The 16,290-nt window shown below is 49.5% G+C and overlaps 4 protein-coding genes and 1 non-coding gene across 7 annotated transcripts in view; 4 read left to right on the plus strand and 1 right to left on the minus strand.

Moving 5' to 3' along the window:
• LPCAT3 (lysophosphatidylcholine acyltransferase 3) overlaps positions 1–1,778 on the plus strand; it is a 35,827-nt gene extending 34,049 nt beyond the window's left edge. Inside the window, exons 10-13 of one of the 2 annotated variants that reach the window (XM_037846201.1) lie at positions 527–674; positions 753–911; positions 1,013–1,141; positions 1,421–1,778. In XM_037846201.1, the coding sequence (XP_037702129.1) occupies positions 527–674; positions 753–911; positions 1,013–1,129 (424 nt within the window). In that variant the 3' untranslated portion in view covers positions 1,130–1,141; positions 1,421–1,778. Of the gene's footprint in view, positions 1–526; positions 675–752; positions 912–1,012; positions 1,142–1,370 lie in introns of both variants that reach the window. The other variant, XM_037846200.1, reaches the window with a different exon arrangement.
• Positions 1,779–2,023: 245 nt separating this feature from the next.
• On the minus strand, positions 2,024–7,564 carry EMG1 (EMG1 N1-specific pseudouridine methyltransferase). Of its 2 annotated transcripts, XM_037846203.1 has the most exons (6): positions 7,239–7,510; positions 3,601–3,702; positions 3,369–3,510; positions 2,932–2,990; positions 2,705–2,854; positions 2,024–2,317 (listed from the first exon to the last, which is right to left on the minus strand). In XM_037846203.1, exons 1-6 carry the CDS (start codon positions 7,404–7,406, stop codon positions 2,204–2,206), a joined length of 735 nt encoding a protein of 244 aa, XP_037702131.1. In that variant the 5' UTR covers positions 7,407–7,510; the 3' UTR covers positions 2,024–2,203. The 2 variants fall into 2 exon arrangements, with proteins under 2 accessions (XP_037702131.1, XP_037702132.1); XM_037846204.1 differs by lacking the exon at positions 2,705–2,854 and having other exon boundaries at positions 7,239–7,564.
• A 74-nt stretch (positions 7,565–7,638) lies between these two features.
• Positions 7,639–12,629, plus strand: PHB2 (prohibitin 2). The gene is made up of 10 exons (XM_037846202.1): positions 7,639–7,933; positions 8,138–8,222; positions 8,535–8,614; positions 9,594–9,778; positions 10,282–10,411; positions 10,531–10,634; positions 11,055–11,132; positions 11,503–11,579; positions 12,070–12,075; positions 12,299–12,629. The coding sequence occupies exons 1-10, from the start codon at positions 7,807–7,809 to the stop codon at positions 12,324–12,326; spliced, it is 900 nt and encodes a 299-aa protein (XP_037702130.1). The 5' UTR covers positions 7,639–7,806; the 3' UTR covers positions 12,327–12,629.
• Positions 10,704–10,970, plus strand: LOC119543559. Its single transcript, XR_005218626.1, has one exon. It is a non-coding gene; the product is annotated as a small nucleolar RNA U89 (small nucleolar RNA).
• A 1,157-nt stretch (positions 12,630–13,786) lies between the features above and the next one.
• Positions 13,787–15,661, plus strand: LOC119542927 (proline-rich protein 2-like). The gene is made up of 6 exons (XM_037847507.1): positions 13,787–13,863; positions 13,988–14,121; positions 14,235–14,321; positions 14,549–14,716; positions 14,868–15,439; positions 15,590–15,661. Exons 1-6 carry the CDS (start codon positions 13,787–13,789, stop codon positions 15,659–15,661), a joined length of 1,110 nt encoding a protein of 369 aa, XP_037703435.1.
• The last annotated feature ends 629 nt before the right edge of the window (positions 15,662–16,290 follow it).

The following is a 16,290-nucleotide window of genomic DNA, read 5'->3' on the forward strand; positions in this document are numbered from 1 at the left end:
CACACTCTCTCTCTCTCTCTCTCTCACTTTTGTCTCCTCTTTCCTGCCGCCCTCCAAAAAAATCATTCCTGTCACATTTGAAAAGCAAAAGCAAGATACACAAGTGCCTTGAGTCCTTTAATCCCACTTCTGCCACTGGTTCATGTTCTCTACTGCAGTTTAAAAACGTGTATTTGCTTGCTGGTCCCACTACTAGAGGTAGGCAGCAGCAGTAGAGAACTGGTCTCTCCTGTTCACCACTGCATTCTGGGCATCAGGCACCTAGTAGGCGCTGCCTACGAAAGCGGCTTACTCAAGCTCACCCAGTAAACCTTGGGTCTGTTTTCTGTCTGAACTGAGTCATCAACTTAACTGCCTCTCATCTGGAAAACTGATCAGAAAGCACTACCCGCCTTACCCCTTAGTGGCCATAGGTGGGAGCTGACTACCACCCCACTCCCCAGGACACTGAGAACCTCAAGGCAGGAAGATGAGAATGCAAGGACTAGTGTGAGGCTCAGTCTCCCTTACCCACCCTTTTCTCTAGCTACGTGTTCAAACGACTCAAGTTCCTTGGAAATAAAGTACTATCCCAGGGTCTCTCACTGCTGTTCTTGGCCCTCTGGCATGGCCTACACTCAGGATACTTGATCTGCTTCCAGATGGAGTTCCTTATCGTTATCGTGGAAAGACAGGTAGGCCTCAAGGGTGACGGGTAAAAGGGCAGTATTAGAGGGGACAAGACACAGATAGCCTCTCTCCTTCCTCCCCAGGTTGCCAGCCTAATTCGAGAGAGCCCGACCCTGAGTAACCTAGCCTCCATTACTATCCTACAACCTTTCTTCTACTTGGTGCAACAGACCATCCACTGGCTCTTCATGGGTTACTCAATGACGGCCTTCTGCCTCTTCACGTGGGACAAATGGCTTAAGGTAAATGAGGGCCAGCTCGGAAGAATGGGAAGGAATCACCAAGACCTCAGCATTAAGGGATGTTCAATGCCCTCTACTCAGTGGCCTGTATCTCTTCCCAGGTGTATAAGTCCATCTATTTTATTGGTCATGTCTTCTTCTTGAGCCTACTATTCATAATGCCTTATATTCACAAAGCAATGGTGCCAAGGAAAGAGAAGTTAAAGAAAATGGAATAATCCATTTCCCTGGTAAGTAAATTTCCCTACAGCTAAGCTGAAACCTCCAGTTATAGTGTAGCAGTTTAGAAAAAAAAAGTATTGGGAATGGGGTGAATTTCAAGGTAGCCTGCTACTAGGGAACACAGTTATGGGGCATTGACTATTCTCACTGAGGCATGCGGAAGCTGGAAGGGCTGCAGCCCAGGGACTAGGAGGTGTAACTATGACCAGCCCTCTAATCAAATGCCTTCTCTTGCAGGTGGCCTAGAGCAGGACTGGTGCAGAAACTACTTGTCTCCCTTTTCACAGGAGTCCTTTGCCCCAGAGCACAGAGAACACAGAAGCCAGGGATTTGGAAGACATAGTACTACTAGCTGTGCCTCTGCTGCCAGCCACGTGTGTTTGAGGCCAAAGGGGAAACTCTTGTGGGAGGAGCAGAGGGGCCCACATCTCCCCTCGGGGCTCCCCCATGCACGTTGCCTTATCTCTTCCCCTCTAGCCAGGAATCTGTTGTGTTTTCCTTCTGCCAATTTACTATGATTGTATATGTGCCGCTACCACCACCCCCCCCATGGGGGGGACGGAAGGGGTACAAAGCCCTGCCTGCTCCACTTTTTCTACCTTGGAACTGTAACAGATAAAATCACTTCTGTTGTTGAGTTTTTCACTGCTAGTATTCCTGGCTGCTTTCTTTCCAACACAGTTCTTCATACTTGCATCGCTGATATAAACAGGAGGGTGCTCTCCTTTAGAGCACAATAATCTAGGAAATTTGGAGCAAAAGCCCGCCTTCAAAGCCCGGACCCAAACTAGGAACACTAGCCTCACGTCTCTCCCTGAAGTCTGAGGTGAACTAAAAGTTTTATACCAATAGACACTGCTAAGCCTAAGAACCCCCAAAGAACAACCAGGTTTGCAAGAATAGAATTTATAGGATAAACAAATAGCAAATTTACAGCCTTGGATTCCCCAAACTCCACAGACTCGATTCAGGAAGGTTGTCTTCCAGCAGTTGGTTCAGAACAGGTTCTGACAAGAGTCAAGGGACACAATGGCAATAGTCTTTGTGTTCAGAACAAGGTCCCACTACTGTCAAATGACCCCCCATACTTCTTCAAAGGCTGTGGTAAGTTTTGCACAGGTGAGAGCAGCAGAAAGGGGATAGTTGCTGATGGACACCATCTTCTCTGTATACTCCACATTGACCTAAAGAAAGAACAGTTTTGTCAGCCGACTAGCACTTGACAGAAATAGGTAACAGGCTTAGCCCTTCTCCTTAAGGGCAGGAAAAACATGGCTGGGCTGATACTTCAGCAGTGCTATTTAAAACCCAAGTTGTATAAAGGATGAAGAAGGCCCTAACTTCCGTTATTCCAGCCTTCCTCAAAGAATAAGCCCTGAGGCAGAATCTGGAACCCCCATTTGTCTTCTAGCTCTGTTCCTACCCTCTATTCCCCAACATGTAAAGACAAGGATTGTCAAAATGCTAAATGCCCTCTGAATGCTTTACTAAGCTTCAGCTCTACGAAGACAGACGCATTGCCACGAAGGGCGGGGGCGGGGGGTTGTCTAAGGGCTGAGCCCAGACCTTACCTGGCCATGGGCAAATGCCCCCACCACAAAAACAACTGAGTCACTGCTGGGCACCAACTCGCGCACATCACTGACGACTGGGATGGAAAAAGAAGTGCCAATTTTCATACATCCAACTGGGAAGTGATCTGACACTGGATTCTTAATTACCTAAAGAAAAAAGGAAAAGTGAATCCCTGAAACCTTCTCAGAATCTTACCTGTAACCAATAGGTTTCCATGCCTCACCTTTAAGAGCTTCTGGGGGCCATCAGCTGCTCGAACACTGAGTTTGTGTAAAAGCTGAACTGGGGAGAAGAAAAAAAAAGTTCAGAGCTAAGTAGAGACCCCACTTCTGTCCAGTAATCTCACCAAAAAACACACAGATAAGGGGGGTTCAGTGTGTCCTTTCCATCCAGACTGTACTCCAAAATGTTAAGAACAAGCAGTTGTCAAGCATATGGCAAGTAACAGAGCCAGCGAGTTCAAACTCTTCCTTTTGCACTTTGCCAGGAACCCATGCAGGAGAAGGGTACTTATATGCATATGGGAAGATAAAAAGAGCCCTTGCACTGGTATCGAGTATGTTGTTTTCCCCCAGCTTAACACTTCCATATTTAATTTCTCCCTTTTCCTCTTCCTCCCTTCTTCACTACTGCCAAGTTTTAAGTCCTAAGGCTTCTTACCCATGAGGCCACAAAAGCGGTCAAAGGTTCTGGGAATTCGAGTCTGGGGGTTCACTTCAATCAGTACATTCTTCTGAGTGTGGATGTAAACCTGTAGTAAGCCAGCTCGGTTCAGGGGGCTGTCCATCAGCATCAGCAAACTCTGAGGGAGGCAAAACCATGGCCCAGTTAATGCAGCTGCTTTACCTCATACAAAGCTCAAGGGTGTTGTGAGCTCTGTTCCTCGAGTTACCTGGTGGGCTATATCTGGTCTCACTTCCCCAGGATCTCGTCCATTCTTCAGTAGCATAGACTTGTGTTTGTCACAGTTGAGTAACTCGTATGTCTTCCCTACCTGAAGAGCAGGGAACAGGGGAGAGAGGAACACAAACTTCTGTTACCTCATCTGGTGGTTCTAAGTGTGGTTCCAGAACCAGCTTCATTGTCATCATTTGAGAACTTGTTAGAAAGGCAAATTCTCAAGGTCATATCAGACCAAATTAAATCAGAAACCCTGGAAGCAAGGCCCAGCAGGCCATTCCAGGATTACTCTCTGGTCACATTTATCCCTAAGTAAATGATTTTAGAGGAAAAGGGAGGATGGATGTAATTTGTGATTTCACATGATCTAAATTGTATTTCATTTTAAAAACCTGTGACTAATGAGGGATTCTGGAACCAGGCAGGAGTTAGGTTAGTGAACAAAGTTGAATGGGTAGGTTTACCACAGGGAGCAATAATGAGTATACTGGGCACATTCAGAGTCAGTACCCTCAGTTTGCTTATACAAAACAAACATGCTCTAAGAGCTGCAAATGGGAACCAGAAGATGTGAGAGAATTCTAATGCAGGAGATAGTTTAATTAAAGAATACTTCTCTCAGAAATAAAAGACTCAGTTTTTAAGACTGATGTGAGCAAAGGTACGGACAGGGTCAAGAAGAAATGTGAATAAAAGACAAGACACTGAAAAAGAAGGAACTGAGGTGTTAAAGGGCAGTAATCAAATGTGATGACATGAAACTGCTTTGCAAACCGCAGAATATTCATATAACAAGCACAAAGCTTGCACAAAGCTAGAAATTATTCTGGCATAAAAGAGGAAGGATGAGAAGACTGAGGAATATTATCCTGGCAACTCTGTGTATACTGGAAAAGACACTAGAAGTCTGATCATAAAGATCTGGACTGCATCTGTAGCAGCCAAAAGAAATCAAAAGGATTAGAAACCAAAAGAAATAAGTGCAAATTGCAATGTGTAGTCTTAAGGAGTACTGGGGTGGTCAATAAAAAGTCTTCAGACATACTGTTAAGTACAAGAGACAGTTTTTGAAAGACTTTTTACATCTCAATAGAATATATGTATGTCCTACAACATCTTGACATATATGACTCCAAAACTGGGGTGTGGAGGGATTGATGTAGATTTTGAAATTAACTTAATAAACAAAATGACAAGAATGGCACAGAGAGTTAGCACAGAGGAAGAACAAAGGACAAGGAGCCAAGTCCATGGAACACTTTTTTTTTTTTAATATTCATTTTATTGAGATATATTCACATACCACAGTCATACAAAACAAATAGTACATTCGATTGTTCATAGTACCATTACATAGTTGTACATTCATCACCAAAATCAATCCCTGACACTTTCATTACCACACACACAAAAATAACAAAAATAATAATTAAAGTGAAAAAGAGCAATTAAAGTAAAAAAGAACACTGGGTGCCTTTGTCTGTTTGTTTGTTTGTTTCATGGAACACTCTTAAGTTATAGAAGAGAACCTCTTGAATAACTCAGTTCCAGCCAATTAATAGGGTATAACCAGGGTTTTTATTGATTTCAAATAGTTGAGTGTGTGTACTGGCTTACAATGTAAACTTGATTGTGGGTTATGGTTAAAAAGTTTGAAAACCACTAACTAAAATAATCAGAGAATGAATGAAAAAGGCAAAGTAACAAAATAATCAGTTTTAAAGAAGAGGAAATGAATAGGGTAGAGGAGCAGAAGGATGGGAAATTAATTTTTTAAAGCCACATTTGGCTATAAAGAGGTCATATATTTATGTACAATCACTGACTCAACAAGTATTTATAGAGCACCTACTATGTGTTCATAACTGCAAAGTACTGGGGATACAAGAAAGAATTTTTTTTAATTTCATTCTCTGCCTTCATAGAGGTTTAAGCGGAAGAGGCAAACAGTAAACAATTACATGAATATTTAATTCAAATTGAGATAAACACTATGAAGGAAAAGGAAACAGTTCATTAATAAAAGGATAATAACAGGGGGACCTGATTTATACTAGGGAAGAGAGGAGTAATTTCTCTGACGAGGTAGCAGTTAACCTAATAATTGAAAAATAAGTAACATAATAGAGATTCAGTAAGTGATAAATGAATTAACAGATAAGGAGAAATTAGTCAGAAAGAGCTGGGTCAGGGGAGCATCCATGAGCAGGCCCAGATGAGGTTGGAAGAAGCTAGAGTGGACAGCACAAGGAAGGCAAAAGGTAACAGTACATGTTCATACATAGCTATGAATTCTTGGAGTATCACTGAGGACAACCTGCCAAAATTCTTTCAGAGCATGCTCTAGGAATTTTAATTTAGCCATGACCTTTCAACTTAATGAACCTGGAATAAAAATAACTAGTTCTCAGTGTGACTTAGCAAGTGCCAGATACTATTTTAAACTCTCTACACATCTTAACTCCTTTGTTCCTTGCAGCAACCCTAAGTGCTTGAATGATTTACCTAAGGTCACACAACTAGTAGAGAAAGGATTTGAACCCAGCAGTCTAGTCTGGTAGAAATGCTACATTATCGAGCATTGTGCTGTGCCGCCAAAGAAGGCATGCTATCCACATTTGTAAATTAAACAATTACGAAGAATAACTGATAAGTGTCAAAATTAACATTCAGAGTTAATAGACTGGAAAGACAGCAAGCAATGAAGTGAGTGATGAATGTAAGAGCCTATAATTAGGCTGGAAATACCAATTACAAAAGAGAAAGAGGAGACTTGACTACCTGATCATTTAAACAACAGGTTTTCCAGATGGAAAGCTTAATCAAGTGCCATAACGGCCGAGGAAGGATGAAAAACAACCACACCTTAGATAACTGTAGAAATGCACTACTTTTAAAGCACTTTCATCACAATCTTCCTATGTGACTGTGGCTCACAAATAAGGCATTACCCCGCATTTTACAAACTAAGGAGGATTAAACATTTCTAAAATTGTAAGAACCAAGATCAAAATCCAGGTCTGACTTCTAAACCAGTGCTATTTCTTCTGGGCCTACTCACTGAAAAAGTTTAGCTCCAAGGGAATGGGAAAAATACAAGAAGTTTTTAAGGTAAGGAATTGCTGGACTTACTACATTCGGAAAGATAGAACCAAACGATACGTAAAATAAAGATGTAAAAGTATTAAAAGATAATCTGGTCCAGGCAGTGTCTCGAGGTGGCTACTAACACGGAGAGGGTTGCGTGTAGACACTTTTTAACGAATTAAAACATGAAGTCCTGATGGATAAAAGTGGGCAGGAGACTCACAAGGCTACAATAACTACCCTTCTCGTTTTCCAGGGAACTTGTCTTGGGATGTGGGACAACGGAATTCTCCTCCCTTAGACTGACTTTGTAACACAGAACCCTGGTAAAACAATTGGAAGCAAGGAGGTATGAGCTTTAACGGAATTCGAGGGCAAAAAAAAAAAAAAGAGTACTGCCAATCCGTAATGTTAGTCCAAGGGACAACCAATAGGCCACCCTTTCTCCAAAAGAATGTTCCACTTCTCTCTGCTCTCTCCACGCACTTTGAGCCCTCACCCTCATCCCACGGAGTCCCATCCTATCGACTTGTACCAAACTACCTTGACTGTCTCCAGGCTGGCCCCTTCCAGCACCACAATGAGCCTACGGCCTCCGATCTTGCTTCCCGCCCCGAGTCGGGGCTTCTTGGGCGCCGCAGCATCCCAGCCCTGTTCCTGCTCCCCACCGCGACGCTCGCGAGGTTGGTATCCACCACTGGGCGCAGCCATCTTGCAACCGACCGGAAATTGTGTTACATCCTTAGATCGATTTCTCAGATTAGAATCTCGCGCGGTAGCGGACCTCGCGCTAATCACACACTTCCTTCCGGCTTCCATTTTGGACGTGGGCGCTTCGAAATGGCGATTGTTTGCTCTCTAGCGCTACTGAAGCCGCCCGGGGAGGGCAGGACTCCAGGAGGGGGCGGGAACTTCCGGATGCGCAGATTCCTGTGCGCGAAGTTCGGGTCCGTCACTGGGCAAGGGAAAAGGCACTTCCGCTGCCCTTTCTCCCGTGGGCCCTGCGGTTCCTGGACCCTCGTGTGAAGGGTACGCTCCTTAGACAGGGGAGGGATAGAAGCGGGCCGGCACCTCCTTCTAACCTCTGGTGCTGCCGGCCTCAGGAGCGGACATGGCCCAGAACTTGAAGGACTTGGCGGGCCGGCTGCCCGCGGGGCCCCGAGGCATGGGCACAGCGCTGAAGCTGCTGCTGGGAGCCGGCGCCGTGGCCTACGGCGTCCGCGAGTCCGTGTTCACCGGTGAGCTCCCTCCGACCGCTCGCTGGGCCCCGCCGGTTCCCGTCCCGACCTCCCGAAACTCCTCACGCACCATCCCAGATCTCCTGCTCTGTCCCGCCGTGTCTCCGCTCTCGCCTAGTCCGCGCGCTCGCCTAGTCCGACACCCCGCCCCACCAGAACCTAGCACGTATTCTGAACTTGTTGTTGGCCACCCTCTCCCCACAGTGGAAGGCGGGCACAGAGCCATCTTCTTTAATCGAATCGGCGGCGTGCAGCAGGACACCATCCTGGCCGAGGGCCTTCACTTCAGGTAATGGCAGGCAAAGGCCTACTGACCGTAAACCTTCACCCTGACGCCGAACTTCAGTGGCTATAGTAGGATTTGCAACAGAATTCAACGCTGCACTTTGCTCACCTAACCGCCCGCCCCACCCCCCGCCAAGACAACAGTGCTGCCCAAATCTCTAGCAGCACATAAAATGTTTCCCAAAACAGAAGAGAATCTCCTCGTCTGTGGCCGTTAAGGGGAGGGAGCGGGCCAAGAGACAACGTGGTAAGGGAAGCCAGGCAAAGCTAGTGGAAGGCAGTCTTCTGATACCTATCCCTGTTCTCTCCACTCCAGGATCCCCTGGTTCCAGTATCCCATCATCTATGATATTCGGGCCAGACCCCGAAAAATCTCCTCCCCCACAGGCTCCAAAGGTAGGTTTGGGCACTTGGGATCATGTGGCAGATGAGATACCCAAAATAAAGGAGGGAGCCGGGAAAGAGACCCTTAGAGGAAGATGGTAGCATCCTGTCTCTCAGGTCTTGGTTTCCACGTCTGCAGGACTATAATAAAAGTAACTACCTCCTGGGATTGAAGCCGAGTACCACCTGCCATAGTGTTTTTGCATGTTTTTATTAACTGTGTCCTTCCCCCTCTCTCCCGATGTAAATTCAGTGAGGGCTGGGATTTTGTTTGTTTTTTTCAATGCCTGAGCAAAACCTTGTTTTAAAGTCTTTTTAATCTTTCTAATTTTGTTTTAAAGTCTTTTTAATCTTATAGATTATAGATTATACCCACTAGTATGCCCTTTTCTGGTGAAAGTATTTTTTTGTCACCTGTCTTCACTGCTGTACCTGTTCCCGATTCCAGACTGTACCTAGAAACTGTGCCTTTGAGATTCCCCAGACCCTCTTCCTTCCCCGCCTGTCACACTCAGATACACACACAACACACACACAGTTGTACACATTGAAGCACGCTCACCACTAACCTGTGTTGTATTTATTTGTACTGTTTTTAGTGCATGTCATTATTCATTCATTAAACCATGGGGTTTAAAGATTCGCAAACAATCCTTGTCCCATGAGGACAAGGGATATAGTCCAATAAAGGAAACAGAATGTTGTGTGACAGTATGATAGAGCCTATGATCGGAAGTTGCACAAATTGCAGGGGCAGAACTCAGGGTCAGCTTTACCAGTGAAGGGGGTATAGGTAAAGAAAACTTCACAGTTGATGAGGATGCATTTGGCCTGTGCCTTGTTACATTGTTCTTAACTCCCCCAGGGAAGTTCCAGTGTGTATGATTCAGCACTAGGCACAGAGGGAGAAAATGCTTGGGGCAGAGTGTTTAGCTCAGGGGCCAGATGAGGCCCCATGACCTTGACCAACTACCGCTGGCCTCTCTGTCAGACTTGCAGATGGTGAATATCTCGCTGCGAGTGCTATCTCGACCCAACGCACTGGAGCTTCCCAGCATGTACCAGCGTCTGGGGCTAGACTACGAGGAACGAGTATTGCCTTCCATTGTCAATGAAGTGCTAAAGAGTGTGGTGGCCAAGTTCAATGCCTCACAGCTGATCACCCAGCGGGCCCAGGTCTGTGCTATGTTGCAATTCCCTCCTAGGCCCAGAGGATTGGGACCAGGTATCAGGAAAGGTAGCTTATTAGAAAAGGGTTGTGATCCTTGTTCCATTTCCACCCAAAAGCTGTACTAATGGCCACTGTGGAAAACAAGGAGAGGTAAGCTTGGAACTCTGTAGCAGTCAGGGTTGGAAGACGAGGAGGAAACACAAAGTCCAGATTTTTCCTGCACTCCTTTTGGCAAAGGAGCTTACAGGTTCATCCAACAGGAAGCTGAGGAGACGCTTGGTGTTTTGTAGAGAACACAGTCATATCACCCCTCTGAACCCGTCTCATCTATCAAATGATTGGACCAAGTCCTTTCCAACTTATATGTTCTAGTGAGGAAATAAAAAAGGGTCAGTGAATTTCCTGACATTTTTAGGATATCTGTTATTCATGTGGTCACAGCAACACATCTTCCTTTCAGTTCTCCAATCCTCAAATCCTCCATTACTCTCCTCACCCATGCCCCCAGGTGTCCCTATTGATCCGACGGGAGCTCACAGAGAGGGCCAAGGACTTCAGCCTCATCCTAGATGATGTAGCCATCACAGAGCTGAGCTTTAGCCGAGAGTATACAGCTGCTGTAGAAGCCAAACAAGTGGGTGAGTTACAACAGGAGTAGGGCAAGGGCTTCTGGGAATGCAGGAGGAGGGAGGGCTCCGTGGCTCTGTGGATGGGATTCCTGACACCTCACATCTGTGACTTCTGACTCTCACCACAGCCCAGCAGGAGGCCCAGCGGGCCCAGTTCTTGGTGGAAAAGGCAAAACAGGAACAGCGACAGAAGATCGTGCAGGCCGAGGGTGAGGCTGAGGCTGCCAGGATGATATCTTTCTGCTCAGAGATGTCAGCCCAGTCCCTGGAGATCCTGGCTTTCCCCATCTCGCCTCATAGGCTGGCTGATGACACTAAGGCGAATGCGACTTCATGCTCTCTGACTCTTGGTTCCTTGGGGGGTGGGGGTTAGGGATGGGGTCTGAAATCTTAGTGGGGGTACCTGAGACCTGGCTCCCCACTGTAAGGCCAGATCAATAGTACTGCTGGCCTTACCTCCATTTCTGCTGCTGTCCCCAGTTCCCAGCAGCTGCCTGCAGGGGGCCCACAGGTGAGGACCAAAGTAGGGCTAGGCATGAGCTATCTGAGCACAACCTTGGATCTGACAGCCCAGAGGGGCGTAGAGGGAGTGAGGATTGGGCCAGAGATTGAGACTTGGCTTTGTGTGAACCCTTAACTCAGCCCCGCTCACCTTGGAGAAGCACTGAGCAAAAACCCAGGCTACATCAAACTGCGCAAGATCCGGGCAGCCCAGAACATCTCCAAGACGGTGAGTCTGAGTGCCCAGCACGTCTCACAGGGCTGCCTTGGCAGTGAAACTGTTTTCAGTTAAAGCACATTGACGTGAGCAAATTGGAATTTTGCTTGTTCAAGTTTCTATTCAAAGTGGCTTCTTTGACACTTCTTCCCCGATCAAAAATTACCCCTCTGGGCTCCCTTGCCACTTTTTGCTTATGCCTTGATTAGGGTTCTAGCATGTCACAATTGAAGAGCTACTACCCTGGGCCCTTGAATGAGGGTGGAAACCATGCCTAGTCCTAACCCACATGTGTTCCAGAAATGGTTATTGAATTGTCAGAGTAGAAGTCAGGGTCCTCTTTGCTTAATGACAAGCATCTGACTATTTTCCTCCCCTGTAGATCGCCACATCACAGAACCGTATCTTTCTCACTGCCGACAACCTTGTGCTGAACCTGCAGGATGAAAGCTTCACCCGGTGAGAGGCATGACCCACAGTGGGGTGCCACAGAGAACCTGGAATTTGAGTCTGGTCACTTGGATTCTGGAGCCTGCACTGCTACCAGCTGCTTGTGTGACCCTTAAAAGACACTACTTCTCTAAATCAAAATTTTATCAGAAATAGGGAAAAAAATTGACAATTCCTACTGTGTATCTCATAGAATTGATTCATACAGAAAGCACCTTAATTGTAAAGTTTTGCCCAACTGAAAAGTAGCTCTCACTTGGGAGCCCTAAGCTTGCTGCTCTAGTATGGAAGGATGTTAGGAAAGGAGAGATGGCCAGGGGAACCATCTCTTCCTTTTGTGGCCTAAGATTTCTGGATTCCAACCTTTTGTCTTTTTTCTTGGGAGGTTAGGAAGGTTTAGAGCTGGGTTGGGGGTAGAGGAGGGGTCTGAAGCTGTCAAATCACATATTCATTTCTCTTTTCTGTGTTTCCTCTTCATCTGCTGGTCTGGAATCCACAGGGGAAGGTAAGTCGGTGCATCCGGGTTTCTGTGGGGTCCCACACCCCATCTTCTCCAGGTGCCTGCCTCCCACCCCGTCTCACTAGCCCTTTCTCACCCTCCCCACACCCCTGACCCCGCATACACACCCTAAATGGGGGGGGGGGGTAGTTAAGGAGTGGCCTGGGTTGCTCTGCCTCACATTTAGGACCGCTAATAACACCATCCATCTGGCCCTTTGTTTCCACAGTGACAGCCTCATCAAGAGTAAGAAGTGAGCCTGGTGTCCAGGAACTCCACCCCCAGAGAGGACATGGATCTTCTTCTCCCCTGGTTTTCAAGGAGCCAGCTAGGGGTCCAGCACCCCATCTCCAGTATCAGTGTGATGGCCCCCTATGCACTGGTCCTCCCACCCCTATTGGATTAACGAAGACTGACCCTTCTTGAGGGTGTTGGCCTGGGTGTTAGGCCAGTGTGTGATTTTTCAGTGATTTCCTACAGAGTTGGTTCCCTCCTTCAAAGTTGGGAGGAGATAACCGTCATCCCAGGAATTCTAATAAATTTTTATTACTAAAGCCTAAGTCAAGGCCTCACGTGTCTGAGCTGGGTAGGGGAGCCACCCGTGTGTACACAGTCCTGTCTTTCCTTGTACCTGCCAGCAGAGGGCACAACGAATCTCACCAAGGCAGTTACGGAAGAGCCCCGCCTGGGCCCTGCTGTTCTGCACTCCAGCCCAGTCCAGCCTCCCACCCTAAGGCCAGCTGCACTCTCCACCCACCCCCTATTTGTACCGCATCGCCCCGTTTATATATCAACATCTCCTTTCTTGAGGTTGGAGCAGCTGTGGCTTTGCTGAGCCAGACCAAAAAAACTGATGATCCCATCGAGAGCTGCTTCCTTGGTAACAGTTCCCTGTAGCTGTGTGGGGGACTTAAGTGTTCAAAGCCCAGTGGATCATATTGCCCACTGGGCTACCTGTGCTTCCAGTTTCTTACGTCACCTGTCAGCAGGTCCGTGTAACAGCTCTGCTTGCAGAGGTGGGCTCTTCACTCCCACAGAACAGGTGCCTGTCTTCCATCCTTAGGCCAGTTTCCTCATACCCTCAAGACACCTCGCACTGAGCCTCAAGCACCAGAAAAATAAGCTACCACTTGTGTCTACAGCCCCCATTTCCCATTGTTCTTATGGAGAGACAATGTTTAGAACCATAAAGACAAAAATAGGTCCAAGAATTATAAAATGTGCGGTAGGGGAGGGGGCAAGTCTTACAGGGTTGGAGGGGCTAGATTAATCTTCAGCTTCTTGGAGTATGAAGAAAGTAGGTTAACTTTCCCCTGCTCTGGCAGCTCCCGCTACCAGAAGCTGGGAGCCCTCAGATGAAATCAACAGACAAAAGACAGGTCAAGTAAGTTGGATCAGCCTTTCACCTGTCCCTAGTCACACTTTATTTCTTTCACTTTCCCAAGGCGGAAAGAGATGGAGGTGCCTGGGGAACAGTATTATTTTCAAATAATGCTGCAGCTCTAGAGGCAGCCATTTTGTCTCCTCCCGTTGTTCCCCCTTTCCTAGTGATTCACCCTCATCCGGAGGGGTAAAGGTCAGAGGTTGCTGGTCAGGAGGCCTCCACAGGTCTTCAGGGCGCCCTGAAGGTCATTGCCGAGGGAGCCAACCCGGGAGCCATCTTTACCAGACAGTGTTAGGAGCTTCACTATTAGAACATCCAACACTGTACTGGAAGATGGACCCAGAGTCGGCCAACGTGGAACTCCGGGCTAGGACTGACCAGCCGCTACAGGGACCCTGGCCGCGGGCCAGGTGAGGTCTCTATAGACAGTGCACAAGCCGATCGCAAGCTCCAGGTCTGCTGTGGGTTCTGGATCCACCAAATGACAAATCACACCGGACAGGGGGAAGGCCTTGGGCCATTGTGTCCCTCCAGTGGGCAGCCGGCCAATCAAGAACTACCTCTTCGGCAGCACCTTCCACTCAAGATGAAGGACCCTCCAGGGTGTCTGAGGAGGGGAGGGCAGGGCAGGCGGGGCAGGGTGGCCTGCTGGGGGCCTGAGGCGACGGGTGCCGCTGACAGAGGGACAAGGGCCTCCATCATTACCCGGCAGTATTAGAGACTCCCAACCAGCACCCAAACACTGCTGGGTAAGACGGGGGCCCCCACCCAACCTGCCCAGCTCCAGGCCAGGCAGCCCCAGGCCCGGGGTCCCTGCAGAAGCCTAGCTCCCCTCCCCCACCCCCCGCGTCCCTGGGGACACTTCCGGGTGAGCCCTGCCGCCCGCCCCACCCTGAGTAGCTGACCGGCTGAGGTCCAGAAAAGACTTCAGCAGCCCCCACCCATCAGTTCTCTGCCTCGGAGCCCCTTCCCCTACCGCCCCCCTGCAACCTATCCCTGCCCCCAACACACACCAGTTCGCCGGCCCCCTCCGGCCTCGGCAGTCACTGGCTCAGCCCCAGAAGCCTCCTCCCGGTGGCCTTTACCTGTCACCAGGCCCGCCTGCCCCCCAGAAGGTGGGTGCCGAGGAGAGGGAAGGGAGTCAAGGCCCAGGATTCAAGGGCCCAGAGCCCGCCCGGGGCCTCTGCTCTTCCTCCTTCCTTCTCCGCCTGCCAGGCAGCCCCGGGTTCCTCACCTGCGCCCCGCCCGCCGCCCTGCGCACAGGTGTGTCCTCCTGCCATAGGCTGCCCCCCCACCGCCGCCGCCTTAACCCCTTCCCTCCCGTGCCAGCCACGGGCACCTTTCTGAGGCCTGGCTCACCCCACTAGGCCTTCCGCCCTTCCCCGCGGGCTCGCCTCTCCTGCCGGCCTCCTAGGCCCCCTCCCAGGGCCTGGACAAGGAAGCGAGGGGCAGTCTTTCCCTTCCTCCCCAGCCTCTCCCCACAACTGCTCCTGCCCCCAGGCGCAGCCCCCTCCTCTGAGATCTCAGAACAGAGGCCAGCGCAGCAGAGGTGTCCCCCGCCCCGTGCCTGGGCATCGCCTGATGGAAAGGGGGCAACGGAAGCACCCCCAGGCCTGTGGAGGGCAGGCAGGTCCGCAGAAGAACGCATATCTCTCCTCGGCCCATATCAGGGTCTGCGGTCTCTACTTCCCCGAACCACAACAAGGCCCGACCTGGCTGGGAGCATCAGCACTGGCCCTTCCGATTTACGATTCACGATTCAGGCCTCGACCTCCTCTCCTCCAGCCCTGGCAGCCTCCGGGCTCCGCTTTCTGGAGGGACACAGCTTCCCCAACCCACCTGGCCTCCCACCCGCCCTCCGGGGAGTCCAAGTCCCAGCCCAGGGCCCCAGGGCGGGTAGAGGGGGTGGGACCTCGCCTTCCCTTTGTGCAGCTGGGGCTGGGATCCAAGGGCGTTGCCTCGGGCGAGGGGCCCCGAGGCCCACAGGTGAGCGCCCCACCCACCCAGCCCCTGGAGGGCCAGCGCTCCCCTGAGCTATTGTGTTGCCTCTCTACCCTTTGTTTGTGTCCTGATACCCGCCTGGTCTGTAATTATTTCATGCGTTTGTGGGCTCTTTCTGGATCTGCCTCCCTGCAGTCTCCTAAGCTGCGGGAGGGCTGGAGCTGCCTTGCCCTCCGTGGTGTCTCCAGCCCGGTCCAGTGCCCCTGACCCAGTGGGTCATTTGCTGAATAAATGAAATCAAGCCTCCGTCCCTTCCTGTCCCTTCCTGCCCACTTCTGAGCCTACCCAGAAGGGAGCCAGTCCTTACTGAGCTGTGACTGACTCACACAGATCTAACTCCCCAGGAGATTAGCATTTTAGATGAAGATAAAAAGAGTAACCACTGGTGGTCCAGTCCATCCACTCTGGACATACGGGAGGGAAGAGGACACAGTAAACTGCCCTCCTCCCCCGCACACACTAAACAAGTCTTTGGGCAGCCAGCTAGGCAACCTGGGGCAGGAGTAGGACAGTGAGGGAGGAGCAGACCGCAGGAGCCTGGGGCTGTCTGGGACCAGGTGAGGGGACAGGGAGGCTGGCCTTGGGGCCGTGCTCCAGGCCCTCATTCATCTCGGCCCTGGCATCTGGGCATCAGCATCAAGGGCGTGTGGTTGTGTCCCCCTGGGGTGACCCGAGCTACAGCTCCGTGTGGGATGGGGGCCCTGAGCCAGACTGCCTGGGTTAAAACCTCAGCTTCACTGCTCCATAGTCCTGTGACCTTGAGCAAGTTATTGGAGTGCTCTGTGCCTCAGTTTCCCCACTGTAGAACAGGAATGATAAAAGATAGCTGGATTGAA

This window comes from Choloepus didactylus, chromosome 8 (assembly GCF_015220235.1).
Source record: "Choloepus didactylus isolate mChoDid1 chromosome 8, mChoDid1.pri, whole genome shotgun sequence".
Classification (NCBI taxonomy): Eukaryota; Metazoa; Chordata; class Mammalia; order Pilosa; family Megalonychidae; genus Choloepus; species Choloepus didactylus.

Bases quoted from the DNA above. Each gene is read 5' to 3' on its own strand.
- EMG1 (XM_037846203.1), bottom strand. From the start codon at position 7,406: ATGGCTGCGCCCAGTGGTGGATACCAACCTCGCGAGCGTCGCGGTGGG. The intron at 2,991-3,368 runs GTAAGAAGCCTT...TCTTCTCCCCAG, and splicing joins CCGCTTTTGTGGCCTCATGG to TTCAGCTTTTACACAAACTC. The intron at 2,318-2,704 runs GTAAGGTCTGGG...TTCTTTCTTTAG, and splicing joins GGGCATTTGCCCATGGCCAG to GTCAATGTGGAGTATACAGA.
- PHB2 (XM_037846202.1), top strand. From the start codon at position 7,807: ATGGCCCAGAACTTGAAGGACTTGGCGGGCCGGCTGCCCGCGGGGCCC. The intron at 8,615-9,593 runs GTAGGTTTGGGC...CCTCTCTGTCAG, and splicing joins CTCCCCCACAGGCTCCAAAG to ACTTGCAGATGGTGAATATC. The intron at 10,635-11,054 runs ATATCTTTCTGC...AGCCCCGCTCAC, and splicing joins AGGCTGAGGCTGCCAGGATG to CTTGGAGAAGCACTGAGCAA.
- LOC119542927 (XM_037847507.1), top strand. From the start codon at position 13,787: ATGGACCCAGAGTCGGCCAACGTGGAACTCCGGGCTAGGACTGACCAG. The intron at 13,864-13,987 runs GTGAGGTCTCTA...GTGTCCCTCCAG, and splicing joins GGACCCTGGCCGCGGGCCAG to TGGGCAGCCGGCCAATCAAG. The intron at 15,440-15,589 runs GTGAGCGCCCCA...GCCTCCCTGCAG, and splicing joins AGGGGCCCCGAGGCCCACAG to TCTCCTAAGCTGCGGGAGGG.